Source organism: Maylandia zebra, linkage group LG23 (genome assembly GCF_041146795.1).
Source record: "Maylandia zebra isolate NMK-2024a linkage group LG23, Mzebra_GT3a, whole genome shotgun sequence".
In the NCBI taxonomy this organism is placed as follows: Eukaryota; Metazoa; Chordata; class Actinopteri; order Cichliformes; family Cichlidae; genus Maylandia; species Maylandia zebra.
Genome location: NC_135188.1, coordinates 49,941,112 through 49,966,859, shown reverse-complemented (window position 1 = coordinate 49,966,859; position 25,748 = coordinate 49,941,112). Strand labels below are relative to the sequence as shown.

General features: G+C 41.0%; 1 protein-coding gene across 2 annotated transcripts in view; it reads left to right on the top strand.

Moving 5' to 3' along the window:
- The first annotated feature begins 432 nt into the window (after positions 1–432).
- runx1 (RUNX family transcription factor 1) overlaps positions 433–25,748 on the top strand; it is a 29,870-nt gene continuing 4,554 nt past the window's right edge. The window contains exons 1-6 of one of the 2 annotated variants that reach the window (XM_076880400.1): positions 433–681; positions 5,581–5,732; positions 5,802–5,912; positions 7,966–8,122; positions 15,268–15,372; positions 21,119–21,319. In XM_076880400.1, the coding sequence (XP_076736515.1) occupies positions 594–681; positions 5,581–5,732; positions 5,802–5,912; positions 7,966–8,122; positions 15,268–15,372; positions 21,119–21,319 (814 nt within the window). In that variant the 5' untranslated portion in view covers positions 433–593. Of the gene's footprint in view, positions 682–3,817; positions 4,236–5,580; positions 5,733–5,801; positions 5,913–7,965; positions 8,123–15,267; positions 15,373–21,118; positions 21,320–25,748 lie in introns of those variants that run through there. The other variant, XM_004564134.4, reaches the window with a different exon arrangement.

The window sequence follows — 25,748 nt, the reverse complement described above, 5'->3', positions numbered from 1 at the left end:
GTTCAACACCTAAATAAAGCTCATCATACTGATTGTTTGACCTCAGTGTTCAAGCAGATCTTAGCAGAACCAAATAGAAAGAGCAAAGAGCAGATCGAGAGATGGAGAAAAAAAGAGAAAATTATTTGAGCGCTTAAATAAAATTAGCAGCTTTAAAGAGCCTGAGGGCAAAATGGAGTTGTGTCCCTCGTGGCTATGCTTTGAAGAAGGGGAGAATGAATTAAGCTTGACTTGCTCCTCTCCCTCCTCCTCCTCTTCTTTGCTCTCACTTTTAACTCCCTCACTTTTCTTCTGGTTTGCACTAATATGTAGGGTGACATGGAGGGAGAGGGAGGGGGTTGAGGAGATGAACGAGGGGTATAAAAGCAAATGATGAAGGTAAGGGCAGGCTGGAGCACTTCATTGCTGAACAGCTTTTTGGACTCTCTTACACATGTTGTTCTTAAGTTTCACAAATACTTGATTTGTTCCCTTCCTATTTAAGTTCTCTTTTTCCTCCCTCTTATCCTTCTCCGTACAGTTTTTCCCTCATACGTTCTGAGTATCTGAAATTGGGCCCCAGTTGTTGGTGCTTCTACACACAGGACCGGAGCATGAACCCCGGGGCTTTCTCCAGCTCTGGGCCTCTGTCTTGGGCTATGTATCTGATGAGGAAAGGCCGGACAGGCAGCGGACTCTTTGGTAAAGCTGATTCTTCTTCATGTTTGACGTCACCTCGATCACTATCATATCTGCTCTGTTCGTGATTATGTTGTTTTTGTTCTTAACTATTTGTTCTGTTGGGGCTCCTTATTGGGAGGTTTTGCATGACCTAAATCCTCACAGTACAAACAGTTAAACTGAACTGTGCTGCCCATCATCAGATGGCTCTTACCTGTTCCATTTTCTTGTCTAATTCTGTTTCTTGGATTTCTACAAGCATTTGTAGATGGAGTTTCAAGGCTTTTTGAAATTCTGCTGGGTGCTTCAGTTGGTTCTGGCTAAAGGCTACCAAAGTTTGCATTGTCTCAGATCTGCAGCCGTGCCTGTTTATTGATATAAATCATCTAACTTTAAAAGAGAAATAAACAAAAAAACCATCAAACGTGTGAGAAGCACAGCTGACTCTGACTGCAGATATCGATCAGTGTCAATCACTACCCTGGACAGGACATATCTCTTTAGTAAACTTGTCCTCCTGCTATTTTAAAGAAGCAGCTTCTGGTTTTCACAATGAAATTTTTATGTCTAATAAATAATTAGAAAAGGAAAACAGTTGCATGCACACTACTGATCCACACTGTATTTCTATGAAAGATATCAAGCAATGTTAGTATCAATAACGTTGATAGGACACTGTGGCTGAGTATTGATTATAGATCAGAGGGCAGTAAGCAGCTCACATTACAAGATAGTCAGCGGTAAATGCTGGCTTCGTGAAATCCAACTCCACTGCCACTGTCATCACTCTTTCTTTCTTTCTTTCTTCATCTGTTGTTTTATTTGACTTCTCAGATGTCTACAGAGGACTTTCATTGAAATAGTGTTTAGCAGGCTGCTCTTTGTTTTTTCTTTTATTGTGATGAGCACCAGAACTCTATTTCTGTCTTCAGAGATATACTGTTTCAAACAATCCTTCAGTATTTGGAATATTTAGCAGTTTACTCATAAGAAAAGGAAATGTCACGTTTAAAAAATCTATATTTTAAAACAACTTGTACTTGTACTTGAAGGAAAATAATGGTAAAAAGCTGTGAAGTCAGCCTTTAATAGGTTTAACGTTTTGATTTCTGTTAACTCCTGATGACCTGCACAGTGTGGACAAACAGGCATGATGTGAAAAATGGATATTTCCAAGAGCAAAACACACCGTGTCCATCTGGGGCTGGGGCATTTACATTTTTTATTATCCCCCGTTGGCTACAAAGACAGACGGGTGTCTGCATGGACAGCATGTGTTTCTCAGGCAACACAAAGCTGTATTTAATATAGTTTTATAGTGAAAGGAATCATCGCTACTGTGTGTACAGCATAGGTTTACTCCTGTTTCTGGAAAAACTCCAAGCTGCTGATTCCTGGGTTTTTTTTTCTTTTTTTTTTAAATTTTATTTATTTTTTGCCTGTCCCGTTTGGCTCTTTTGCCATCAGAATTGTTGTCTAAAGGCAAAGAAAGATGCCCAACGGATTTACTTTACCAAATTGACCATCCCAGCCTTGCCGTAATGGTCCATTTGATTCACCTTTTATTGTTTATTTTATTTTCACTTACTGAATACGGGACAGACTTGACTGGGGGAAAGAAGGGGAGAAAGAAAGAGGGAAAGAGAAACAGCTGAGAAGAGGGACGGGGGAGAAGGGCAAAAGACATAAACCAACAGAATGAGCAGAAATTTTTATTTCATTTTTTAGTTTTTATTTCCTCCAAATATTAATGGAAGAGGAAAACAGATATTTGAATTTGGCTTCAAAGCAAACAACTGCAAAATGATTTCAGAGATACGTTCACTTATAAGTTGGTGTGCTGCGGTTTGACATACAGATATACACAGACACAGAGGAACATTAACGTCACGCACACACAAATGAGTGGATCATTTTCTCATTTTTGGATAAAAAAAGAAAGAAAAACATGATTTCCTACACTCGTTTTAGTCTTTAAGATTAGAACATAATGTAAAACTGAAACACATGAACTCCCACGTGGTTACTGTGTGACTCTGTAAGTGCTGTTGGAGTTTCAGCAGCAGCTTAAACACAGTTTAGTTCTTCATCATTGAGACTTTTTTTAGTTGAGCAGATAAGTCATAGTTACTTTTTTCATCTGTCAGCTCTTTCCCTGTTGCTGCTTTCTTCCAGAAATGGTTAATAGCTCCATAATAATAACCTTCCTGGTCATCTTCATTTATATAGACTTTACATACAGTACATGCAGAAGACAGAGTGCTGAAATGAACTCAGTATCTAAACCATTTTTTTGTGCATTAAAGTTTTTGTGTGTGCATGAAGACAATGTGCATGTGCAAATGTTGTTCAAATGTGAAATTAATATAATAGCAATATAATAAAAAGAGCTTTTCCTTCATTTAAAGTTATTTTTGGTGCTTAATTTGTTTTGTGAAATACTTTCCAGTAAAAACTTGAGCGGGATTCAAACTATCCCTGGTCAGTATAGGCAGCAATAACACAGTGTTCACAGTTATGATGATAACATCACAATAATGCAATTTAGTTAGAGGCTGAGAGCATTATAAAACGGTCAGGAGTTCAGAGGTATCATTTATATCAAAGTACTAATGCAGATGTTTGAATGTGTATTCGAACTCTTACTATTAGAAACAGATGAAATCACATGAAAGTGTCATCCATGTGAGTCGGCTCGTTCGGCCTGTGCCGTCTTCATTTAGGATCAGTAACGTGCTTTAGATCACCTGCTGCCCTCTATCGTCTGTATGTGCTACTGACAGCTTGCATATATAAAGCACACAGATTCTCACGCCTCGGTCTGCTGTGGTGAAAAGAATAAGAAAACAAAGATTTGGAGGCATGTGACTCTGACTTTGATCCGCAGTGATGCATTCATATGTCGTTAGTTTGTTATGTGTGGATAACGCACATAACCACACAGTGTCACGCAGGAAGAAGCGCAGCTCTGCCTCCTTGTTTCTCAGCTAAAGCCGCCTCCTTTCGGACGCACAGGATGCTGATTGGTCTTGTGTTTTCGGCGACAGCCTCTAGAACGTGTCCTGATTGGCTGAGAGCAGGTCTTTGCGCAGACGAGATGCAAATCCAGAGCGGTGCCGGTAAAAGGCTGACGCCAAGATCGGAGATGGCCATTCATCTGCAGCGGAAAGGACATAGAAGTAGTTATGATGAAAGCGCTTACTTACTTTGAAATACAGTCAGATACTCTCTCTTTTTTCCCCTCCAACGTCTGCCCATTTCCTTCCACTTTCAGTATGAGCGGAAGTTTGTTCTGCTGAGCTTTGAAGACTACAGAACCCATCTCAAGTCTGCCTTTGACTTCTACTCTGTATGGAGGACGCATCAAACACATCTGAAAGCGTCGGGGACATGTTTGCACGGATTTAAATGTGTCGCGTTTGGTCGGGGTAGTTTGACAGATAAGTACTGGACGACGCGCACACAGGAATCCGCTTCTTGGCCGCAAACAGGAGGAAAGCAGGAGGCTTATAGTGAAAGTCAGCGAGAGGAGACTGTGGACGCACAGATGGTGTTTCCGTGGGACGCCAAATACGGTACGACGTGTTATTCTGGTTGTTGTTCACGGTAAAGTATGAAGACATGTGCAGAGAACATATTTGTTCTCTTCAGCTGTCACATTAGTTTGACTGACTGAGCTTTTGGAGAAATGGTCTCTGACGGCGCGGTGTTAGTCCGTGGTTTGTCGGTCCGTGTGTGTTTGTGTGTGAGCAGTGATGGTGATATCCATATACTGGAATGTGTGTCATTGTACAACAACGTTGTCATTTACAGGCCTGTAGAAAACTGTAGCTTTATACATAATATAGCACAATCCAGCGTTCGTGTACCGGTTTACTCTGTGACATCCAAATCAGCTCAAACGATCATTGTCAGGTTATTGGTTTGATCCAGTCCACGAGTCAAAGTTTCTTAGATTTAAATATACAACCCCACCTTTTCTCAGTGACTGCGTTCGTGAATGGAAACAGAGTTATTGTGTGAACTGGTGAATGTGGTTTGTAGTGTTTGTAAAAGGGGAAAAAGTGGAGTCTGAGTTTTGCACTGCTGCCAGAATTCTTCAGAGATTGATGCAAAATGTTAACCATGTGTTGAAGTGTTCATTCTGAACTAACAAATGTGTGCTATAATACGAATGAGTGTTACCTGAGCTCACTAGGATCCAAAACTTTGGATTTGACTGAGAAGGTCATCAGGTTGGTCCAGTCTGCATGCCATCCTTGGGCAACATACGAACCCCAGGGTACTCTCTGTGCTCTCAGTGTGAATGTGTGTGAATGTTAGACCAAAAGCGCTTGTATGAAAGGACGTGAATGAGGTGTGTTGTATAAAATACTTTGAAGGCTCCAGATTAGAAATTTAAAAAATCAGATATAAGAATCAGTCAATTTAACATTTAGATACAAATGTAACTATTAGCAAAATAAACGGTCACACCTGTTCACCTGGTTACCGTCTCCTGTGGTTGTGGTGCCCCGACAAGTGTACAACTTAAACATCTCTCAGTCTCACTCTGTGTGTTTTATAGATCCCAGTTCACACACACCTGTACAGTGAAACAGGTGTGTGTGTGTGTGTCTTTAACCTGAATAAAAAGCAAGCGTAGTCATAATTTGTCAAACACTATCTATAGAAATCTTTCTAGTCATTACCTACTAATCTACTTACTGATTGATCATAAGTTGTGACAGAATAGTGAAAAAAGTCCTTGTTAGTGCAGACTGGGGGGAAAGAAAATATCTGTGAGCAAACAGAATCGCTACGTTTTCTTTCTCTGCTGAAATTATTTCTTAAACAATGAATGAAGAGTGAAAATATATTCTCATACTGTTCTGATGATTACGTGATTCAAAGACTATTTTTTCCTGGGTTCTGTCACAGACCCTGCCCCCGGTCGCCGCTATACTCCCCCCTCTACCACCCTCGCCTCGGGGGGGAAGATGGCCGAGGCCCTGCCTCTCGGAGCCCAGGAGGCCGGTGGTGGAGCTGCTATGGTGGGAAAATTGCGAATTGCAGACCACGGCATGGTGGAGGTAGGGCAGCACGGGACTGGTTGCTTATTTCTGTCTTAGACTAAAATAACTGTGCTGCTGTTTTTTCAGGTGATGCCAGATCATCCAGGAGAGCTGGTGAAGACAGACAGTCCCAATTTTCTGTGCTCTGTGTTGCCTACTCACTGGAGGTGTAATAAGACTCTGCCCATTGCTTTTAAGGTGTGTATGTTGTCATTTTAGCACGGGCCGTGCTGTACATTGTAATGGACTGTGCGTACTTAGAGTTCACATACATACCAGGTTTTACTGTTACGTATGCAGTCAGCTCCACCTCTAACCAAGTGATCACGAACCTTTCACCTACTGAAAGTTTCCTGATAATAACATGTAGCATTTATATATTATTACATCATCATGAGTTCATCTCTCTATTACTTTGATTGCCTTTACTGTTCTTGTCCAACATGCTGTTCAGTATATTCACTGACAAACAGAGAAAAGCAGCATTTCCTCACATCTGGGAACAAATCTTTGACATTTTGCCTTTAAAAGTTAATTGATGTAAGTGGTCCGGATGATTTACGACTTTAGTGTTTAATGTACCAAATCTAACATTTTGTACATTTTCCAGCATCACTCACAAAGGTCCGTTTTTACAGACCTTTATACTGTCTTACCAGTGGGTCATATGATCCATCCACCCTCAGTGATTTAACACAAGTTTGTTTGTTTTTGCTGCGTTTCCCTCATGTGGATGGTTTTCCTGCACTTTGAGACAAAATGCATTTGTGGAAAAGCGGCTTTTAGCTGCAGAAAACACAGTGGATTGATTTACTGAGTTTTATGCATTAGTGTTTGCGCATACATGTGTGTGTAAGAGAGAGTTTGGTGCATTATGCATCATTATGGAGTGTCATGAGCGGATGTCACTGCCTCTTACTGATAATGGATGACTGTTGAGATGAACACGCACATTTTATGCACACAGCGAAAGACGTGCATCCATATTGTATGTAGCTGATAACACACACTCTGCAGGTATTGTTCTGTATACATAGACAGACACACATATTTGCTGGGCTGCTTTTTTGCTGCTGCTCCACAGTCTGCCCGACGGTGAATTTACTGTTTGTTCTTGAATAATTTCTAAACCCAGTGAAATGCTTATTGCAGCCAGTGTGATTCCATCAACTTATCTCATTACTGTGACCGGCACTGGTACTCAGTCTCACACCACTTTAAGTGATTACCAATAGGTGGAAGGTATAATTGTCGTTTTAATACTAGTGTGGCAGTCAGCGCTGGTTGGAGCGCTCTGGGTCACAGACAGAGATGCTCCATAGTACTATATCTGCCCTGCTTATTTGCACAATGATGCTTTGGTGTGATTAGCCCCAATATGGAAATCAGCCTGCCTGGCTCTATATTTGTGTAGGTGTGGAAAAGGAGAGTGTGCTTTCTAGTGTGCTGAGCTCTCGTGGAGGGTAAAGCCTAACAGTACGCACAAAAGCTTTATTCAACAACTTTTAGTTAATCATTTGCATCTTTTACTGTCCATGAAGTTCAGTGTAAAACTGCCTCTTTGCCTCTCAGTCAAACCAAGCGTATGGTCAGTTTGAAATTGTGCTAGCCTCTCAGCAATTCAGTCTTTATATATGAACATTAGCTGCTCAGTCACTAATAGATGACTTTTTTGTTGTACTCTACTTTGGATCATCCCACAATCATCCCATCTCATAGGTGTCAAACTCTGGCCCGCGGGCCAAATTTGGCCCGCAACCTAATTACATTTGGCCCGCGAAGCCATACCAAATTACTATTAGAGCTGGCCTACTGGTATTATACAGCTAATATATATATTGTTTAGTATTAAGCTTTGCTTGTTCCATATTCAGTTTTTCAGCAAAACTTATTTGAGTCCATAAGAAAAGATTCATTCTTATATCTGGAGGAAGATTTTTTTTTCAATAAATGTTAATGTTAGCCCACAACTTTGTTCCAGTTTTGAATTTTGGCCCACTGTGTATTTGAGTTTGACACCCCTGTCCCATCTGCATAATCAGGAGTTTTGCACTCCTGCTTTGCATGGACTGACATTTGGTGCAAAGTAGCATCAGGTGTGTAAAAACCTCTGTGGGACGTGTGCACTGAAAAATGGCACCGAACAGGTTGGATACAAAGATGTTCTGAAAACCTCAAACTTGGATTAAACCCTCGCGCAGACACAGCGCACACTCGTGCTTTTCTCTTGTTTGTGCCAACATGTCACTAGGTGGTTGCCCTGGGCGACATTCCAGATGGCACCTTGGTTACAGTGATGGCAGGAAATGATGAGAATTACTCAGCAGAGCTTCGCAATGCGACAGCTGCAATCAAGAACCAAGTGGCCAGATTCAACGACCTCCGCTTTGTGGGCCGCAGCGGTAGAGGTACGCACAGACACGCAAATACATACATGGAAATGTGAATGCAGATTTACTGTATAGTGTAAAAGTTGTACAGTGTGAAATTAGCAGGCACCAGTTTATTAGTATGAGTGACATTAGTCAGAAGAGTTTCACCTTTAAATCTTCCACAGGTTGAAAATTAATAGACATGTTTTGTACAAGCATACAGCATTAAATTAGGGGAAGTACATGTGAATAAAAACAGCATTCACACAACTTCCTCCTAATATCCCATCCAGTGTCTGCCTCTTTCTTTCTCCCTCTCTTTTTAACGGACACACAAGCACAGTTACTCTAAATCAGGCACAGGCAAATGTCCCTACTTATCTATTTAAAACACCAGTCTTGTGTACACAAACCCTGCTAACATACAGACACACACAATATTGATAAATCCTCCCCCAGCCAAAAGAAATTGGTATAACTGTCAATATTTTATCAGCTGTGCAGACCTTAAGTTGAAAAAATGAGCATATTAATATTTCAAGTGCAGCAGAATTCAAATGAAGAAGAGTGAGGAGTCTAAATTTGTTTCATGCAAATTTAACAGCACAGAATACAATGGGACCATTTTCTCTCCCAGCAGTATTTTAAGATAGTGTTTTTGTAATGTTGACTTACAGCTGGAAGACTGTAGTTGCATCTGTCTGTAAAACAGTGTCTGACCCAAACTGCTGTGACACGCAGTGCTTTGTTCTCTGTGCGTCTAGTTCTTATTAATGCGTTTCATGATAAGGTGACAGGAACAACACGCAGGAAGGACGCAAATCATTTACACACACATGTGTAAGACGTACAGATGTGACGGAGACGATACAAACCTGCACAAATGTCACTTTCATTTCCACTAAATGGCCAAAAGTTAAATTGGAAATTGGTGAAAAATTTGTTACAGACTTGGTAACAAAACTGGTGGTTCGTGGATCAGTTCTCAGAATGCAATTATTGGACTCTGTCTGGAAAAATAAAGCAGTCAATATGGAAATAATCTGGTGAAAAATCTGGACCTTGCTTCTTCATTTTTGAATAAATGTAGAGGAGACAGGTGCATACAATATGCCTCGTGCAGTAAATACATATTTTATTTCTTACCGTTTTCTATATGTGTAAAATCACATCTCACCGTGTTTCTGTTTGCTTTTGATAAACCTGTACACTCATGGATTCAAGTCAAGATCATTTTTTGTGCAGATGTCATCATCTCATGCTCACTCAATCAAAGCCTGATTTCGTTTATTCACGAGTGCTGCCTTTGCTTTGCACAGAGATGTTCTGACTTTAGAACGTTTGCCTCGCTAACCTGTATTTCTTCTTTGTTTATGCTTTCTGATGACTTTTCAGTCCCCTCGTAGGGACCAAAATCCACGTCCCCACGAGGTTCAGGCGTTTTTCACACTCAAAATGTGGTTTTAGTGTCATGGTTACAATTAGGTTATGGTTATAGTTAGGGCTAGGCATTTTTGATGGTTAGGGTAACCGGCTCAGGAAAGCATTATGCCAATGAGATGTCCCCATGAGAATAGCAAACCAGACGTGTGTGTGTGTGTGTGTGTGTGTGTGTGTGTGTGTGTGTGTGTGTGTGTGTGTGTGGCCATATATCGTGAAATACAGAAATCATGGTCTTGAAAGAGGAACTGAGAAAAAGACTGAAAATTGGTTACATACATGTGCACACACACACACACACACACACACACACACACACACACACACACACACACACACACTCTGTGTATATTTAACTGAGTGACTGCAGAGAAAACATTTGTTAAGACGCACACAGGCTCTTTGTTATCTGTTAATGTAGTGTGTGTGTGTGTGCATGCATGTAACTCTTTTTGTAAACAAGGGAACAGAAATGCTGTTATACATTTTTCATTCATGATGTGCTTTTCCTTTGCTTATATAGAGCAGAGAAAACACTGTGTGTAGACCAGGATCACGATCTCTTTCTGTTGGTTGCACAAAGACAGCAGAGACACACTGATGTCAGCTGCCATCTAGTGGCCATTAATACAGCTGAGAATGGCATGTGTTAATCGTTAGTGTTTCCTATAGAAGGGTTCTAGACAACTTAAACTGTTATTCAGTTCTGAGCTTTGTATAGCACTATATATGTTATATAATATATGACTACGTTTCATGTATCATAATTTAAGACAATGAGAGGAGACAGAAAGGGAGAGGGAAATGAGAGTAACACCCGACACACAACAGCAGTGGGGCTCTGCCATGTGCAGTGTTTACATCTAGCACAGTGTTAAGTGACTGCTACTTCACACAGACACAGAGATAGTCCTATTAATGTGTGGTACATACACTCATATCTCTTAGATATGACCGCAGTTAAACACTGGTTTGTGATTGGCTGGCAGGTGTCTATTAGAAATGGGACACAGTAGTTTTCTAAATAAGTAATTAGGCTACATCCAAAGCCAAACTTTAAGTCACTCAAAAAAGTATTTGTCATTTAAATGATCAAACCTTTACAAAAACTTGTTTTTATAACATTTAAGGTAAAGCAGAGAATTTCGTTTATAAATGAAAGACAGTTTTTTAGTTTTTCTCTCATTTTTTAAAAATATCTACTTGAAAAGATTGACTGCAGATATGTGCGAATAGCTTCATAATACCTTGTAATATTCATGATTACAGGTAACATTCTGTATTATTGTAGAATATGTAATATTCTACATTTGAATTGTTAACTTTGTCTATGACCACAAGTTTGCATGAAAAAACATTTTCATGTACACCATCCTTTTTTCTTTGCTCCACAATCTCAGGAATCAAGTCACATCCAGCAAAGGACAAAGTAATAGTTTTTTATTCTCATACATATTGTTTGCTTTTCAAAAACTTTTTTACTTTCAGTACTTTTTGTATATCACACTCAGAAGCTGGAATAAAGTTTACATATCGACCATTACCAATAAAAACCAAATGCAATGTAATTTCCAGGATTACTATATAGAAAGAGCCAGAACCCCCACAAAGCACCTCAGCACTCAATGTCTTTATCCACCCTGAAACACTGTTGACAGTGTTCACTAACATTTTCAACACCTCAATGCAGATATGTCATGTGCCAGCCTGCTTCAAGGCTGCCAATATCATTCCTGTTCTGAAAAACAATGATCACAAGCCTTAATGACTACAGACCTGTCGCTCTCACCTTTGCCTGTCCCATCTACAGTCAATGATTGACCCCCTCTCTCTTGAACTCCCTGTGTTTTGCGTACAGAGCCAACAGATCAGTAGGTGATGTAGTTAGCATGGCACTAGACTTCATCATCCAGCATCTGAACTCTGCAGGAACTTAGTATAATGGTTTTGTGGACTGTAATTCTGCTTTGAATACAATCATGCTGTAGGACAAGCTCCCCCACAAGCACCCCCACAAACATCTTCCTTGGTTCCTTATACATATACATATATATTGGCCGGTAATTGAATGGGAATGGCGCAGGACCCAACCAGGCCCGTTAGAGGACCCGAGCCTGAATCCTTTCCCCCCCCGAGACCTAGCCTTCTCACACATATATATATATATGTATATATATGTGTGAGATATATACATATATATACATATATACATATAAAAAAACACCCAGCACGCCCCTGCGGGCGGTTTATCCTTCAAGCTCGGGTCCTCTACCAGAGGCCTGGGAGCTTGAGGGTCCTGCGCAGTATCTTAGCTGTTCCCAGGACTGCGCTCTTCTGGACAGAGATCTCCGATGTTGTTCCCGGGATCTGCTGGAGCCACTCGCCTAGCTTGGGAGTCACCGCACCTAGTGCTCCGATTACCACGGGGACCACCGTTACCTTCACCCTCCACATCCTCTCGAGCTCTTCTCTGAGCCCTTGGTATTTCTCCAGCTTCTCGTGTTCCTTCTTCCTGATATTGCTGTCATTCGGAACCGCTACATCGATCACTACGGCCGTCTTCTTCTGTTTGTCTACCACCACTATGTCCGGTTGGTTAGCCACCACCATTTTGTCCGTCTGTATCTGGAAGTCCCACAGGATCTTAGCTCGGTCATTCTCCACCACCCTTGGGGGCATCTCCCATTTTGACCTCGGGACTTCCAGGTTATACTCGGCACAGATGTTCCTGTACACTATGCCGGCCACTTGGTTATGGCGTTCCATGTATGCCTTGCCTGCTAGCATCTTGCACCCTGCTGTTATGTGCTGGATTGTCTCTGGGGCATCTTTACACAGCCTGCACCTGGGGTCTTGCCTGGTGTGATAGACCCCAGCCTCTATGGATCTTGTGCTCAGAGCTTGTTCTTGTGCTGCCATGATTAGTGCCTCTGTGCTGTCTTTCAGTCCAGCTTTGTCCAGCCACTGGTAGGACTTCTGGATATCAGCCACCTCCTCTATCTGCCGGTGGTATATACCGTGCAGGGGCCTGTCCTCCCATGATGGTTCCTCGTCTCCCTCCTCTTTCTTGGGTTTCTGCTGCCTGAGGTATTCACTGAGCACTCGGTCAGTTGCGGCCATCTTCCCAATGTATTGTCTCATCCTGGACTGTGGTGCTGACACTCACCAGTCCCCGGCCCCCTTCCTTCTGCTTAGCGTACAGCCTCAGGGTGCTGGACTTGGGGTGAAACCCTCCATGCATGGTAAGGAGCTTTCTTGTCTTTATGTCAGTGGCTTCTATCTCCTCCTTTGGCCAGCCTATTATCCCAGCAGGGTACCTGATCACGGGCAGGGCGTACGTGTTGATAGCCCGGATCTTGTTCTTACCATTCAGCTGACTCCTCAGGACTTGCCTGACCCTCTGCAGGTACTTGGTGGTTGCAGCTTTTCTAGCGGCCTCTTTATGGTTCCCATTTGCCTGCAGGATCCCCAGGTACTTGTAACTCTATGTCTGCAATGTTGCCTTCTGGTAGTTCAATCCCCTCAGTTCTGACTACCTTCCCTCTCTTTGTTACCATCCGACTACAGTTCTCCAGTCCAAACGACATTCCAATGTCATTGCTGTATATCCTGGTGGTGTGGATCAGTGAATCGATGTCTCGTTCACTCTTGGCATACAGCTTGATGTCATCCATGTACAGGACGTGGCTGACAACTGCTCCGTTCCGTAGTCGGTATCCGTAGCCAGTCTTGTTAATGATCTCACTGAGGGGGTTCAGGCCTATGCAGAACAGCAGTGGGGACAGAGCATCTCCTTGGTAGATCCCGCACTTGATGGTGACTTGTGCTATGGGCTTGGAGTTTGCCTCTAGTGTTGTGTGCCACATCCCCATTGAGTTCCTGATGAAGGCTCTTAGGGTCCCATTGATCTTGTACAATTCTAAGCATTCCAGTATCCAGCTGTGGGGCATTGAGTCATAGGCCTTCTTGTAATCAATCCAGGCCGTGCACAGGTTGGTCAGTCTATATATATATATATATATATATATATATATATATATATATATATATATATATATATATATATATGTGTATATATATATATATATATATATATGTGTATATATATATATATATATATATATATATATATATATATTCAGGGCTCTAGACTGCGACCAATTTGGTTGCAAATGCAACCAAATTTTTCAGTGGTGCGACTAAAAAAAAATATTTGGTTGCACCTGTGCGACCAACTGTTCGGGTAGCAAAAAAAAAAAAATCTGCAACCTTCCCTGTGGTCAACAACAGACACACATTATGCCCCTATCGTGGACTAAACCAATCAGAGATAGTAAGGGGCGGGACCTCTCTGATTGGCCGTGGTCCAGTTGAAAGTGCAGGTGGAAGTGGGAGGTGAATAGCTTGAATAAAGCGATATCAATTCATTAAATCCTGAATCGACTTTTAAATATAACTGTGTTTTGCCAGAAACGCCAGATTCTCAGATTAAAGCTCACAAAACCATTTCAACAACAACCAAACAGCAAATGAGAGCAGGTACACGGACTCCACACAAAGACGTAAACACAGAGCGGACCGACGCATCAGAATCAACTTAGTCTTTCTCGGCTTTCTCACCCGACGGCCCGTAGACGGACACGCTGTCGGAGCTTAGCGATTCTGATGCGTCCGGTCCGCGCTGTGTTTACGTCTTTTTGCGCTGATTCTGAGCTGCAGGTTTTGTCTCTCTCCAACCAAAATTCACCGAGCCAGCACCAAAAGAAGCAGCAAACTGCATTTCACATTTGATCAATGTCGTCATGAATTTTGCTGTTTTGCTTCCACGACTATTAAAATCACACTTCATGCACAGCTAGCTCTCTCTATCGCTCTCTGTACTTCAAGAACAGTTTCCCGTCTCCAATCTCTGTTTTCTGTATTATTCTTTCGCTTATTACCCACCAGTCTACCGTTGTTTACAGCGCTGTGGCTGCTGTCTTTTTCTTTTCTTTTTCTTTTTTTCACTTAAATGACCTCGGACAAGAAAGCCTATTTTTTCTGTTATTCAATACTGAAGAAATTTAAACTTTATATGCAGAACATTGTAGAATATTTTTAAGGTTATCTGCTATAAAAAGCCAGACCAGGAAAATCTCCTTCATGTTTTTCTGTGTTTTATTCTCAGTTACTTTCACACAAAGGCATCTGCTGTGATGTTCACAATTCTGATGAAGTCAGTACTGATAAATGATCAGAATTATAATATTTCTCACTGTCTGAGGCTAAGTTGAATCGAATCGGGACTTTGAAAACCGGAATCGAATGGATTATAGGAATAGGAAAAGAACTATTGCTAACTTTTCTGTTAAGGCCTGATCCTTCTGAAATTCATAGCCAGTGCTCTGACACGGTGTCATCAATCTTTGAATGCTGAAAAAGCACAGTGTATCCAGAAAAACACATTATATTATATAAATTATTATAAAATTTGTGTGCACCTAACTTTTGTGCCAGTACGCCTAACTTTAAAAAGTTAGGCGTACTGGCACAAAAGTTAGGTGCAGCACGCCTAACTTTTTAAAGTTAGGCGTACCGGTATGCCCATGGCAAAAAGTTAGTCTAGAGCCCTGTATATATATATATATATATATATACATATGTTGTATAAAGGTTTTGCCCTGTGATTTTTGTCCATTCCCTTTCTCTCGTCATCTCTCTCTTTTCACCCTCCTTTTTCTCCCTTTCTTGTGTTTTCATAGGGAAAAGTTTCACACTGACCATCACAGTATTCACCAACCCTCCACAGGTGGCCACATACCAAAGAGCCATTAAAATCACAGTGGATGGTCCCAGAGAGCCGCGGCGTGAGTACTACTGACATACAAATGTTCACATTTTCCTCCTAGGCAAACGCTAACCTGGTGTTAAATACAGTTCGCTTGTAGATCAAATCAAATTACAAAAATACATATGCTTGTGGTCAGAAGTTTACGTACAGTCATGATGGGCATGAATGTCATGGTAATTTGGGGGTTTTAGTGAGGTTTAAATTGCTCTTTTTTCAAAGTGGAATGATTGTATATGTATATATTTATTTTCATTTCATTTTCATTTTTCATTTTATTTATAAAGCATCAGATCACCACAGCTGCCTCAAGGTGACTAAAAATGAGGAATTGGGTGAACAAGTTTGACTTCATTTTGGATTTTCTAGGATCTACACAGGCTGGTTAAATTGTTTCCTTTCCTGGCATGGATCCGGTTAAATGTTGTCCTTTGGGAAGCTTTGGGAAGGGCATTGCAGAATCTTTATGTTAGCCTGCTTTATCCATTACAAAACCAGTTTAATGTATCTTTGTTATCTTTGAGATTATTATCCTGTTAAATATATTGTTGTTTAAAAGTTTTAACCATCTCGCTGTTGACTGAAGTTAAAGAATTTGGAGGTCATCCTCCTCCTTCATCACTAGGAGAATAACAGCCCCAGAGCTTAACACTACCATCTCCATGCTTGACAGTTGGTACAGTGTTATTAGGCCTGAATGTTTCAGACTTACACCTAGAAAAATTACCTCTGGACACTTTGGCCAAATAGCTCAGCTTTTCTCTTGTATATCTCTTTCTTCTTCTTTTCTTCTTCTCTTGTAAATATTTAGTTTTAGCCACGCTTGAAGGCCTTGATTTTGGAATAGGGGTTGACAGTCGATGGTGACACTAGTGTTCATAGTCCATGCCAGGATTGATCCTTGATCAATACTGCATTTTTGTTTATAAATGGTTCCAAAAGACCTTCGCAATTTGTGTTAATCTATAGTTCTCCTTAGATCTTCACTGAGTTTGTCGTTCCCCAGTTCCATGGTTCTGAGTATTGGTCAATCCAACAAGCGCTGTCGAGCAAACTCTTTTTATGCCACACAAGTTCTAATTGCTAACATGAAGTTAATAGAGCTTGGCCTTTAAAACATGAACCAGGGCTCTAGAGTGCGACCAATTTGGTCACAAATGCGACCAAATTTTTCGATGGTGCGACTAAAAAAAATCGTAGGTCGCACCGGTGCGACCAAATGTTCGGGTAACAAGAAAAAATCTCTGCAACTCTGAAAGTCTCCGTGTGGTCAACAACAGACACATATTATGCCCCTATCGTGGACTAAACCAATTAGAGATAGTCAGGGGCGGGACCACTCTGATTGGCCGTGGTCTAGTTGAAAGTGCAGGTGGATAGAGAGAGATGAGTAGCTTGAATGAAGCGATATCGATTCATTAAATCCACTTTTAAATATAACCGTGTTTTGCCAGAAACGCCAGATTCCCAGATTAAAGTTCACAAAACAATTTCAACAACCACCAAACAGTAAATGGACACGGACACGCCATCGGGGCTGAAAGCCGACAGCTCGCTGACTCTGATGCGTCGGGTCCGCGCTGTGTTTATGTCTTTTTGCGCTGATTCTGAGCTGCAGGTTTTGTCTCTCCAACCAAAATTCACCGAGCCAGCAGCAAAAGAAGATCCAAACTACGCTTCACATTTGATCAATGTCGTCATGAATTCCCTCTTACTATTGCTGTTTTGCTTCCACCACGATAAAAATCACTTCATGCACAACTCTCTCTCTCAGTGTACTTCAAGAACAGTTTCCCATCTCAAATCTCTGTTTTCTGCATTATTCTTTCGCTTATTACCCACCAGTCTACCGTTGTTTACAGCGCTGTCGGCCACTTTTTCTTTTTTCTTTTTTACTTAACGACCTTGGATAAGAAAGCCTAGTTTCTGCAGTTCTATACTGAAGAAATTTTAACTTTTTTAAATCTATGCAAAATTGCAGAATATTGCAGAATATTTTTAAGGTTATCTGCTATAAAAGTCCAGGCCAGGAAAATCTCCTTCATGTTCTTCTGTGTTTTACTCTCAGTTACTTTCACAAAAAGGCATCTGCTGTGATGTTCACAATTCTGATAAAGTCAGTACTGATAAATGATCAGAATTATAATATTTCTGACTGTCTGAGGCAAAATTGAATCGAATCAGGATTTGTGAATCGGAATTGAATGGATTATAGAAATCAGTGATGATACTCAGCCCTAGTGAGCAGCCTAGGCCTGACAGAAGTGGATGTAGCTGTGGGGAATAAGAAAAGATGAAAATAACTATTGATAACTTTTCTGTTAAGGCCTGATCCTTCTGAAATTCATAGCCAGTGCTCTGACACAGTGCCATCAATCTTTGAATGCTGAAAAAGCACAGTGTATCCAGAAAACACATTATATGTCGTCATAAATGCACTGCCCAAGTGTTCCCTCTACCACTGCCTTTCAGCGGCAGGCAGCAGCAAACAGGTCGTCAGAGGAGGTCGAGATGATGATTAAGTTGAACATTTTCTACAATATTGCCAAAGAGTGCCAAAGCACTTTAAGCACAAAATTGTTAGTTAATCATTTACAAATGAATACTGTCTATATGGACTGCAATTTCCCCCCCCAAAAAGTGCACATGTAAAACTGTGGTGTTAAGCGATGCGGTTGAAAAATTTGAGTGCACCTAACTTTTGTGCTGATGGGCCTAAGAAAAAAAGTTAGGCGTACCAGTGCAACCATGGCGAAAAGTTAGTCTAGAGCCCTGTGAACTGTCAGAATCATCTTTGAACCTGTGAGCAGAGAAAATCCCAAATAAAGTCAAACTTGATAACCCACCTCTCATTTTTTTAAATCACTAAAAATGTATGCAGTGCAATCATTCCACTTTTGAAAAAAAAACAATTAAAAGAATTATTAAAAGCAAAGAATTACCATGACATTCATGTCCAAGTGAAGTACAAACGGACTGCAAAAAAAATTGAGACACTAAACAAATTGTGAATAAAACCTGAATGCAATGATGTGGAGATGGCAAATGTCAATATTTTATTCAGAGTAGAACGTAGATGACAGATCAAAAGTTTAATCCGAGAAAATGTTTCATTTGAAAGGAAAAATATGTTGATTCAAAATTACACGGTGTCAACAAATCCCAAAAAAGTTGGGACAAGTAGCAATAAGAGGCTGGAAAAAGTAAATTTGAGCATAACGAAGAGCTGGAAGACCAATTAACACTAATTAGGTTAATTGGCAACATGATGGGGTATAAAAAGAGCTTCTCAAAGTGGCAGTGTCTCTCAGAAGCCAAGATGCGTAGAGGATCACCAATTCCCACAATGTTGCGCAGAAAGATAGTGGAGCAATATCAGAAAGGTGTTACCCAGCGAAAAATTGCAAAGACTTTGCAGTTATCATCATCAACTGTGCATAACATCATCCGAAGATTCAGAGAATCTGGAACAATCTCTGTGCGTAAGGGTCAAGGGCGTAAACCCATACTGGATGCCCGCGATCTCCGGGCCCTTAAACGACACTGCACCACAAACAGGAATGCTACTGTAAAGGAAATCACCGAATGGGCTCAGGAATACTTCCAGAAACCATCGTCAGTGAACACAATCCACCGTGCCATCCGCGCTGCCAGCTGAAACTCTACAGTGCAAAGAAGAAGCCATTTCTAAGCAAGATCCACAAGCTCAGGCGTTTTCACTGGGATCATTTAAACTGGAGTGTGGCAAAATGGAAGACTGTTCTGTGGTCAGACGAGTCACGATTCGAAGTTCTTTTTGGAAATGTGGGACGCCATGTCATTTGGACCAAAGAGGACAAGGACAACCCAAGTTGTTATCAACGCTCAGTTCAGAAGCCCGCATCTCTGATGGTATGCATGAGTGCGTGTGGCATGGACAGCTTGCATGTCTAGAAAGGCACCATCAATGCAAAAAAAATACATTCAGGTTCTAGAACAACGTGCTCCCATCCAGACGTCATCTCTTTCAAGGAAGACCCTGCGTTTTTCAACAAGATAATGCCAGACCACATTCTGCATCAATCACAACATCATGGCTGCGTAGGAGAAGGATCCTGAAATGGCCAGTCTGCAGTCCAGATCTTTCACCTATAGAGAACATTTGGCGCATCATAAAGAGGAAGGTGCGACAAAGAAGGCCCAAGACGATTGAACAGTTAGAGGCCTGTATTAGACAAGAATGGGAGAGCATTCCTGTTTCTAAACTTGAGAAACTGGTCTCCACGGTCCCCAGACGTCTGTAGAGTGTTGTAAGAAGAAGGGGAGATGCCACACAGTGGTGAAAATGGCCTTGTCCCAACTTTTTGGGGATTTGTTGACACCATGACATTTTGTATCACCATATTGTTCCCTTAAAATGATAAATTTTCTCAGTTTCAACTTTTGTTCCGTGATTTATGTTCTGAAGAAAATATTGACATTTGCCATCTCCACATCGTTGCATTCAGTTTTTATTCACAATTTGTTTAGTGTCCCGACTTTTTTGGAATCCGGTTTGTATTTTGGCATTGTTTATTGGGCTCGCAGAACAAGGCATGGTAATAATAAATGAACCTGAAAACTAAAAAACAAACTTCTGATGTGCCATTGTTTAAAGGGTTTCCTTTTAACAACACATTAGACTCACCAATAATAAACAACTTTTTTTTATTTAGTTTATTACAAAAGGTCGACCTACCAAATGTAAGACCTTTTTACTGTATTTGGTGCTAGGCTGCATTTATATCATGCCATTTTAATTGTCCCGACTCAACAACAGCTGACCTACCTCAACTGCAATTTGCACATTAGTACACTTTGCACACTAACTTTATTTTTGCACATTGAGCTCCTTTGTACATCCATTTACATCTGCATACCTCACTTGTCTTCACTTACTTATTTTTGTACTTATTTATTTAACTTTCACTATTTTTATCCTTATTTTTATCTTTATATATCTAATATCTTGTCTTATTGTTATCCTTGTTTATCTTGTTCCTCCAACCCTACCTACTTGGCATTTGTGTATGGACAGCAAAGGAAGAATTTCATTGCACAGAGAAATGCTATTTCTTCTGTACACATGACAATAAACACTTTGAATTATACTAATATCATTAACAAATTCTTAGGATACTGTGTTTTATTTAATGTCATTATTTCATCAATTTTATTTTATTTTGTGAACTGCATACTCAATGAAGACGCACCCCTGCAGACAAACTTTCAATTGAGTATTTTCATAAGGGGAACCTGATGCAACACTTACTTCCTCTCCCACTGAGTATGATGAAACATGGGGATTTCTTTAGGCTTACGAATGTGAGAAGAAAGAAGATAGACGTGTTTCTTCTAATAAATGCTAATAAGTGTCATTAAAATAACATTAGTCCACTTCACTTCCATATGACATGAACAAAGTGAAACTGGTCAGAACAAGAGGAGAAGTAACAAAACAACAGGAGCACTTGTCAAATCTGCTTAGCTGTGAATACCCATCACTCGTCTATAACTCACCCATGCACACACAGTATAAATACACAAATGCACACTTCCCTTGTTGTGAGGAAGTGCCTGTAACTGGAGCTCAGTATCAGAGCTTTAAAGTGCAGCCACACACACACACAGTGTAATCACATCACAAGCATGGAGTGCTTTGCTGACAACTCAATAAATTTCAGGAATTTTGAGCTCAGGAGTGATACTTGAAATTCTAACGATTTCCTCTTAACTTTCTGCCTCAGGTCATCGTCAGAAGATGGACGAAGTCAAACCAGGCTCCCTGGCTTTCTCTGAGAGGCTAACAGAACTGGAACAGCTGAGAAGGAGCTCCATGAGGGTGACACCTCCTCATCACCATCATCAATCGTCAGCCAACAGTCGCCAACCTCCAACTCTCAACTCTGCCGCTTTCTCCAGCCCCACGCACACTCAGATAACTCCTGGTAAGGATGTTTATGTCCTTCAAATCAGTCACTCATGTTCCTACCTGTCCACAACTGTACAACTGTTATATATATCACCATTTTCATTAACTGATGCCCCTTTAATGTGGATCCATATCCATGACAGTCATCCAGCTTTCCTGATGTAGGTGTAAAGGATATAGTAGCTGTTTTTCAACCAGACCCAGGTTCATTGTACTATGTGTCAGTGTTAAATAGCAAGTTCGAAGGTGAGATGAAGTTGTTATCACCATGGGCAGCCAGTCCGAATGCATAGAAATGACCATCAACAATTGTGAAGTGGGTCTGGGTTTATTTCACGTTAGATCAAAGGAAAGACACACATGAACTTCTCAACTCTTCAAAAGAAAACTAAGTTGGATCCAAGTGGGTCACTACATCCAGGTCTTCACACTGTATATACTGGTTTGAAAATAGGGATTGTCCTTTGTCTCTTTCTGAAGCTCCATGCAAGATCTTGCTCATTCGATCAGTTCCTAATATTTAAATTTACAGTAATGGATTACACAGTAGTGGGAATACATTTCATTACAGCAGAGTGTCTTTTGGAAAGTGCTGTAACTAAATTTAAGGACATAATTCCTCTACTTTTACACTTTTCAATACCATGTGCCAAAACAGTACAAAGCAGCTATCTAAAGTCTACTGCGGCAGAAGTTGATTATCTTGCTGTTACATTCATACTGCAAAGTGACGTGCAAGGGACGACACAGCCATGAGGGACAATGCGAACAGTAACAGAACCAAAAGCAGATCTAAAAAAAGCAGATAATGAGGGAGTTGGCCTGGCCAAGAGGTTAGTCTTAAAGGCTGCAGCAGCTTGAGTGGCTGGTTTGGCCATAAGGCAAGGTCTACAGGCAGGCATTGAGGAGGTCTGCCTTGGAGGCCAACAATTTAGAAAGGAATTGAGGGGGCATCATGGGTGACAGTGTTTGAGGAGATGTGGCCAATCCAGTTATATGGCAGGAGGCTATTTTTTACTCCGGCGATGATTTATTGGACGCCAACTGTGGTGTCAGAAACCTTTGAGCGACAGGACTGGAGGCTGACAATGGTGGCAAAGACTGGATTCCAGCGACTGCAGCAGAGCCTCTCCGGTGGTTTGGATGGAGGACAGCATCGAAGGAAGCTCTCAGATGGCTGTAAGGTGATTAGAGTGACAGACTCCCTTAAGCTGGGTTGGAGGTCCACATAGGCAGTGGAGTTGACAGACCCCATCAGATGGCTGTACCGGACACACCGGGGATCGGTGAAGGTGGAGTCAATGGAACACCTCTGGAGGCTTGGTAGGGGACCAGCATTGGCGAAGGCGACGGATACTTGGTCCAGATGACGCTCGTTAATGCATCAACGCATTAACGAGCTAGCCGCGCCAACACGTTCACGCCATACAGCCCTCGCACGAGGCGATCTGCGTTAACTAACGGGGATTTGGGCTGATGAGTCCAAATTTGTCTACAGGAAATCATACTATCCAGGGAGAACACGAACAAAGATCAAAGGGAGACTCGGACACAATATTGGACGGTTGTTAGGGAAGTGGGGACAGCTGGGAACACATCAGGGACAAATCAGGAGTAACAAGACAGGGGAAGCAAAACTGAATATGCCACACACAGGACAAGTGAATAAAACTGGAAGTAGCACTGAGACCAAGACTAAGAAACAAGCTTGACACAGGGACAGAAGACAAATCATGGAGACAAGACCAAGGGAAGAGAATGGGAACACGAAGAGAAACTATAACTGCTAACCAACTAAAGGCACAGATGACAGGAATAATCCAAACCCCATAGACAGAAATAAGAACCAAGAATAATCATAAAAACAAGACAACCACCAAAAATGCCAAAGCTCAAAATCCTCGATCAGCAACCCAGGAAAAGAAGGAAAAGAAAAGCTAGTCCATTTAACTCCGCTTCTAGTGATAACAGGCATTTGTGTGTCATTTATCTTCTTGTGGCTTTAGTTAATGAGATCTGTTATCTTCTCCATGGATGCTCTATGTTGTACCGAAAGAAAGTATTTGTTTCTCCTCATCTTCAGTGGAGGTGACACAGAATGTCAGTTCCTACTAATGTGTGCATTTAAATATATCTATGTGTGTGTGTGTGTGTGTGTGTGTGTGTGTGTGTGTGTGTGTGTGTGTGTGTGTGTGTGTGTGTGTGTGTGTGAGGACACAACTGGCATCTTAAGGAGGAAATGAGAGTCAGCTAGCAGGAAGTGCTACTGTGAGAAAAAAAAATTTGTATGTAACTGTCACAAACTAAAAAGAAAAAGCTCGCATACTACAGCTGCCATATGTAGCTTAAATGCCCCTTCCAGCTGAAACAGTTCAGAAGTGAATCAACTGAACTGTTTTTGTGCTGTTTAAAAATATGTTAAAAGGAATAAAACTCAAAGTAAAATTCCAGATAACTAAGCAGCCAAACATCATAACATTGCTCAAACGAACCTGTTTTAAGGAACCTTAAGTTCAAATACGCAAAGAAATATATATACATTTGTTGGATTCCTGTTATAACATTCTTACTACCTTTAAAACGACTGTACTGTAGCATGGCATGGAGGCATGGAGGTAATGTGACTGTGGTGGATGATTGCTTTCTATGAACAGTTTGATATTTCTTTCATGTATTTTCAAGCTGTGACAATGAGCGGAGATGTAAAGTAGCAGAAGAGGTGTGTGTACACTGAGTGAAAAAGAAACAGAGGTGATCTCTAAGTGCTTCCTACTGTCATGGACCCTGTTAAAATGAAAAAAAAAAAATCAACGTTCAGCAGTTAACTTACTTTTTCCTCGCCCTTTCTTCTCTGAACAACCTGTCGCTCTCACTAACCCCACCAAGCATTCATTTCTGATTTGTCTTCCTTTCTTTCACATCTATAATTTCTCCATGCTGTGAATAAACAAACATGCACGTAGCTGTATCTCCGTTACATTTGAAATGGCAGCTTATTACACATTTGTGTTGTTGGCTCTCTCTGCGCTATTGTATCACTTCCAGTTCCTGTTAAATGCACAGTGGTATTTTGTGTAGCCAATTTAATTTAAACCTTCAGATAATGACTTATCACATAGTTTCATCTTTATGTGCCTTATCCAAAGCACACACCACTGAACCAGCTGATAAGTTTCTAGTATTCATTCATTTTGTCTTTAGGTATTCGCTACCTTAGCTCATAGCCAAGTCACTGGCAGCGTGGCTTCTTTACTTGTCCCTCCCACATTTTCCTGCTCAGCATGTCAGACATATAGCTACTCTTCAGCATCCTTTACAAATATTTGTGAGAAATGTAGCCTATTTGCAGCTCTGGAGGCCAGGCTTAGTGAATTGGAAACGCGACTCCGCAACCTGGGAAATCCTTAACATAGTGTACACTGTTAAGTGCCAGGAGGATTGCCAGGATTTATACATGGGGGAAACCAAACAACCTCTGGTGAAGCGGATGGCACAAAACAGAACAGCTGTGGGGTGGCTGTGGCTCAGGTGGTAGAGCAGATCAGCTGCTGATTGGGTGGTTGGTGGTTCGATTCCTGGCTCCCCAGTCTGCATGCCAAATATCCTTGGGCAAGATACTAACCCCAATTGGCCCACCCTCCTCGATGCGTTCATCGGAGTGTGAATGTGTGTGAATGTTAATTAGTTGCACTTGAGTTTAGAAGTGCCTGTATGAGTGGGTGTGAATGGGTGAATGAGGCATGTTGTATACAGCGTTTTGAGTACTCCGGGAGAGTAGAGAGTAGAAAAGCGCTGTATAAGAATCAGTCCATTTACCATTTACCGCCTTGTCAGGCCAGGACTCTGCAGTCTATCCTACACCTACAGGCCAGTGGACACTCTTTCAAGGATGAGGATGTAACATCCTGGACAGGGAGGAACGCTGGTTTGAGGGTGGAGTCCAGGAGGCCATTTACGTGAAAAGGGAAAGACCATCTCTGAATCGAGGAGGGGCCTAAGGGTACATCTGTCATCAAATCAAATTCAAATTCAAATTTTATTTGTCACATACACAGTCATACACAGTACGATATGCAGTGAAATGCTTAGACAACTGCTTGTGACCTAAAGAAAAATGAAAAGGCTATGAATAAGATAGGAAATAAATATGAAAATTTAAAAGGGTAAATTTAACTAGGAAGCAATAAAATAAAATAAAATATAAAAATTAAAGTTAAAAATGAAATAACTGTACAACACAAATTAGAATGAAGGGTAAATTTAACTGGGAAAGAATAAGATAAAATATATGAGTTAAAGTTGAAAATAAAATAACTGTACAACAAAATACACAATATAAAGTTTAGAAATATATAAGAATGTATGAAGAAATATAAATATATATATACAGTAACAGCAGCTGTACAAGTATTAAATGGAAATGAAGAAATATAATGTCCAGTGTT